The 5868-nt window shown below is 30.0% G+C and overlaps 1 protein-coding gene across 2 annotated transcripts in view; it reads left to right on the top strand.

Moving 5' to 3' along the window:
* LOC108754133 (calcium uptake protein 3, mitochondrial) overlaps positions 1 to 5868 on the top strand; it is a 29153-nt gene that overhangs the window by 22189 nt on the left and 1096 nt on the right. Inside the window, exons 4-9 of one of the 2 annotated variants that reach the window (XM_018496226.1) lie at positions 2084 to 2131; positions 2975 to 3057; positions 3727 to 3789; positions 4324 to 4422; positions 5114 to 5242; positions 5522 to 5745. In XM_018496226.1, the coding sequence (XP_018351728.1) occupies positions 2084 to 2131; positions 2975 to 3057; positions 3727 to 3789; positions 4324 to 4422; positions 5114 to 5242; positions 5522 to 5745 (646 nt within the window). The remainder of the gene's footprint in view (positions 1 to 2083; positions 2132 to 2974; positions 3058 to 3726; positions 3790 to 4323; positions 4423 to 5113; positions 5243 to 5521; positions 5746 to 5868) is intronic. The other variant, XM_018496227.1, reaches the window with a different exon arrangement.

Genomic DNA, 5868 nt, shown 5'->3' with positions numbered 1-5868 from the left:
GTACAAAAGGTGTATGCAATTGTGCTGAATAAGAATAATATAATAGAATTGCATATTCGTGCGTTTATGATGCCAGTAAATAAAAACCTGATTCGAGTTACCGGAAAATCTACGATTGATAAATCTTCACAAATTTAGGTACGGTCTTCAAGTGTCGCAGTCCGCACCTCGGAGCTTTCTACCGAAGTATGCAATTCGACGAGAAAAACGAGACGCGCGATAACCAGAGCTATCGATTGCAATCGACGTGTACAGTATCTGTACTTACGACATTTATAGTGCTTATACGACAGAAGTTTCCGCCACCCACGTTCCGCCACCAACACTCGTCACGACAGACAGGGCTGTATCGTTAGTTTCATGACGCGGCAGCACTTCTCACGGTGGCTGCGTTTTCTCCTTGCTCTTTGCGCGTGCACCGCACGTTCGTCGCGCTAATGGAAATGCAAATAATCGACAGACGTAAGGGATGCCACGATGGAGGAGAGGAGGACAGTCAGTTTCACACCTTTTTTCAACAATAACGAGTTCCTCGTCCCTGTGCCTGCCGCGTTTCTCGTCTTTTTCTTTCCCTTTTCGCGTGAGTGCGAGGCGGAATTAACCGGCGCAGATAAACGGGTCCGCTTTTAAGGACACTCGGTAGAGTCCGAGGCCGTTACAATTAAGAACGACTTAAGAAGATTGGGCCCTATCGAGAAACCACCGTAACGACTGGGATGGCGTCATTGTCATCTCATGTAACGATATATCTGAGCATTCATTAATTCAGGCGATCGTAATCGTATATTTAGTTGTTACACTTCCTTATTGTGTCAACGACACGCGACTGCTTTTCGCAATATTACGATAGTTATTTCCTTGATCACTTTGAGCTAAATCTCATTCTCTAAAAATTACGAATACCCTAAATCAACTTTTCTTAAATAATATACGTATATTCATGACTGATAACAATTAACAACAACTGATAAGTTTCATTTATTTAATTTAAAAATTAGACGACATATATATATATATATTTACGAATATATTTTGTCATTATATATATAATGTGAAAGATATTTTTAGAAAACGAGTATCATCAATAGGTACATATTTATGCCAGTTAGATTTGCTTTAATACTTATATTAATCTAAATTTCTGACAACGAACATATTTAATACTAACAAAATAAAACAACAGATTTATATACATAGAACATCATCGAATCAATAAACTGACTCTGAATTTCTTTACTTTCCTTTGACTGTTAATTTTCTAACAACGGAATTATTTTCAACTTTCGAAGCCACGAATTTTATAAGGTGACTATGATCTGTAAAGCCTTCTTGTTATATTACATACGAAACTATGCCGCAAGGGAGTACGTTTAAAATCAGAATTTAGGTTCGTCCGCGGGTCTCGCTTTTGCTATTAAATTCTAAATTATTGATCCTCCCCAAAGGCGATGGTTCTCTTAAAGAATACCTGAAATTTCGTGAGGCGTGTCTAACGTATTTGACATATTCTACTTCTAGATGTCGTAAACGCGTTTAATACTGCAGACCTCTCGTTATCCTTAAATGCGGATTAGCGCGGGAAAATTAGGAAGAATTCGACGAAATTACGAGAATTTATGAGACATCGAGATAAAATCATGTGGTATATAACGATTTGCCTTTCGACTCGTCTAGATTTTTATAACGTCTCGATCTAATATTACAGGAAAAATATCTAATCATGAAATTAAATATAGAAATTTTGAATTTATTAATTCGATATAAATATATACTATTTAAGAAGAGAATAAGTATCATTTCTGCAAAATCAATATTGGCGTGTGCGCGAAATATACGAAACCACTTGATACAACAATAAAAATTTTTTTTAATTTTAAAAATAAGAATAAAATTGACAATCTCCTCTGTTTCTAATTTATGAATAATACAATATATAAAATATTAATATATGAAATAATATGTAATGAAATATCAAATAATAGATACAATACACAGTTATTTTTTAACTAAACGTAAAATTCTTTAATAGCTTATTAAATCACATCGTTTCACGATTCTAAATTGCTCGCGTTTTTACTTTCAGGAATTATTTCCTACACGGAGTACCTGTTTCTTCTATCCATCCTGACGAGTAAGTTTTCCGCCGGTAGCTTTAGATATATTCACAAGGCAAATTGCGAGTTAAATGCACAAAACGCTTAAATGAAACGCAACGATTGATCGCGCTGTTGGGTACACGAACCATATGGAAAAAAAAATCGGCTAATGTGATGCCGCGTTCATCTTTTTCACATAAAAGCAATAGCGTTATCCGCTTACATACTTGGAAAGCTGTAACCTACACAGAACGTTCAATTTATTTAATGTACTCGACACAAATCATTGTGTGACAATTTTAATAATACTCGAAACATACATGTTAAATAATAGTGCACATTCTTACATAAAAGCATTACTACTCAGAATTCACGAAAAATATTGTCTTATATTTTGGTCACTCTTTCTTTTATCCGCGAATTTTTTGACAAAAATTTGGAATAAATTTACCTTCAATAAAAATTAAATCATATATTTTTAAAAACTTACGATATTTACATACAATAATTAATTTTAAAGGGACAATTTTAGGATTAAAATAAATGTTATTTAATAAAATTAAATGAAAACATTGCACATTATTCATGTACAGCCTAAATATTTAATTATCCTAATTTTTATTCAGTTATGATTTAAATTTTATGTGCGTTAATAATTTTTTTTTATTTAAAAATCTATCACAAATAATTCAAAAGAATTCTTAGATAAAAATATATTGCGTTTTATCTAGAAAGCTCTACATGTGCACACACATTTCGTGCACAAAAAATTTTTAATTTGTTAGATATAAATATCATCCGCTATAAAAATGTTTTGTTAATGATAAGCACCTTAATTTAATGCCATAAATTTACGGCGATAACTGATCTCGTTACAGAGCCGAAAACTGGTTTCCAAATCGCCTTCAATATGTTCGATACCGATGGAAATGAGAGAGTCGACAAAACTGAATTTCTTGTGGTAAGATAGCTGCATCGCATGCGAGCACGTTTTCAGTAATTTCGGATGCAAACACATCGTTAGAACTATTAATAAAAACTGTTTATTAATTGTTTCTATTCTATTTTACGAAATAAAACTTAAGTTTGCTTCTTTTTAATATAGCAGCAAAATAAAGCATGAATAATTTTTTTACAAACTATTAAATCAATGTAGGATTTATTTCCGATAAGCAAAAATAAAGTAAAATTATTTAAACAATAACATTGCACATTGTACTCTGAATATATTTTTTTCATTAGCATTACTTGTTTGATTATATTTTATTTGCTATCTTTTCTTATTTAATAGTATATATCTCAAACTAGAAAATCGATAGATTAGCAAATCTGCAATATATGCAAATATATTATTTAATATATTTGAAATATCATACAAACACATTTAGAAATCAATACTGGAATAATAGAAGAAAAATATTCTCAAATATATATTTATATCTTCAAATATTACGAGTCTTTTCAAAATTGTAAGATGTACAAGATCATCGAATGGAATTTCACTGAACTCTAATTTATGTAAGCTAACTGGAACATTTAGGATATACCAAGAAAAGGCTCCTGTCACTACATAACTGTTATACTAATTATCGATTAATTAGCATCAACATCACTTTTGTTATTCTCACAGATTCGTCGTTTACTCGGCGGTAGCTTGAAAGAACGGGACCTTGACGAGCCAACAAAACGTGCAGTGAGTTTTAGAAAAGTTTCATAAAACTTTTCCTCTCAATCAGAACGATGTCAGAAGCCGACTGATGTTTAGAAAATCAATATAAGGATGCCGTTATATCTCTTTCAACTATAAAATCATCTAACGGCTGTATAATTTACTATTCCATCGCCTTGAGCTATTTATCTTTTAAAGTCTTTAAAAAATATATTATACATATACATATTTAACAATTGCATTTATTGTAAAAATTATTATTGATTCCTTCAGAATACTTATATTGCTAAGATAGAAAGCTTCTTTTTTAAAATTTTTTAATTTAATAAAGTTTTGGAATGTTACATTTCAAAGAAAAATGTATCGTATGTTAATTATTTATTAATATATGTATATTTTTTAAATTTATTTAATATTTATCATCATTTATAATTACTATTTTTTATTGTAAATTATTATATATCTTTTGCTATAATTTCAATTAACTTTTTTATTAATTTCATAATGCATTTTTTTTTATCAAAGCTAATGCTTCTTTTATTTATTTTAACAAATTAGTTACGTGCCATAATTACTCCAAGCGAAGAGAATCTAGGCAAGGCAAAACTTCGCAAAACTCATCCTAATAAATCAAATGAAATCGTCACAAATTCTTATGTAAGTTTGCAAATGTGTAAAATGCTGTAAATCAATACGTGTTGTGTTTAATATTCATCTAATAAGTTATTTCTTTTTGCAAAACATTTTTTATTTAATATTTAATTAATATTTAATATTTTAATTTTAATATTGTATGGCTTTCTAATACTTCCTATATGTTATATCTTTACGTTTATATTATTTCATATAAAATAACAACATAAATTGTATAAAATAACTTTATATCTTACCAATAACGTCAAATTTATTAAAACCATTTAATAAATTTAACCAATTGCAATCTATGTTATATTATCACCATGTACAATTTTTTAACTATTTTAAGATATAAACAATATATTTAAAATATATGTATATTAATCTATCTTTATGGGTACACGCAGATCCAGTACAGTCAAATGTATAAACAATCATCACTAATCTGTTTCAAATTTTACTAATATCCATGTTCAATCATTAATATGCAGCTTATTAGTTCCAAAAACACCTGTGCTCTAATAATCGCTGCTCTAACACTATTTGACACTTATTTCAGATATACTAACACTGGACGCCGGAATACTGCCATCATTTTGCCTTTGTATCATGTAATCTCGGCACATGTGTCTATTAGTAAAAAGTGTGTTAACATCACGTCGATCTGTCGCAATAATAATTGTTTCCTTTCACACTTTCATCTTTGGTACAGATGGAGAAGATATTCAGTCACGCTTGGAGGGGCCGTCATGGATGCGAAACCAAAGAGGAATTAGAACAATTACAGGAACGTCAGAGAACGCCAGAAGAAATTCAAGGTCAATTCATCGATGACGATCAGGTATTGTGACATTACTGGCGTATCTTTTTAAATAAAATGAAGTATGAAGTTAGAATAAATAAAAATCAGTAACAGAATCCATTAATCTAGCTAGAAAATCAACAATGACCAACGTTTAAATACTATCTAATGAAAACATCAATTAATTTCTTGTAATAAAAAGATCTAAGGCTTTCATTTAATTTTTATAATAATAAATGTATCCAGATAGATAATTATATTTAAGTCAACAGAAGTTTTTAATATGAGTATTTCAGTATTTACTTTGTATGTACACAGGGTTTGCAACGACGTCACGCTGTGGATACTACTTTGATGATACACTTTTTTGGCAAAGATGGTACCAATGAATTAAGATACAATGATTTCAAGCATTTCATGGAGAACTTACAACATGAAATATTAGAATTGGAATTCCACGAATTCAGCAAGGGACACAACACAATTAACGAATTGGATTTCGCTAAAATTTTGTTACGATACACGTATCTCGAACCTAACGAGTAAGTTGAATAATTATAAAAGCTATGTTCTCGATATAATATTTTAATAATCGTGAGAAACGATGAACTATTAACATTTTAAAAATTATGAAGATATAAGCAAGATATTCAAATTATATAGTG

This window comes from Trachymyrmex septentrionalis, unplaced genomic scaffold, assembly GCF_001594115.1.
Source record: "Trachymyrmex septentrionalis isolate Tsep2-gDNA-1 unplaced genomic scaffold, Tsep1.0 scaffold76, whole genome shotgun sequence".
In the NCBI taxonomy this organism is placed as follows: domain Eukaryota; kingdom Metazoa; phylum Arthropoda; class Insecta; order Hymenoptera; family Formicidae; genus Trachymyrmex; species Trachymyrmex septentrionalis.
The sequence above is the reverse complement of the archived record's forward strand: the minus strand, read 5'-3'. Positions and strand labels throughout refer to the sequence as shown.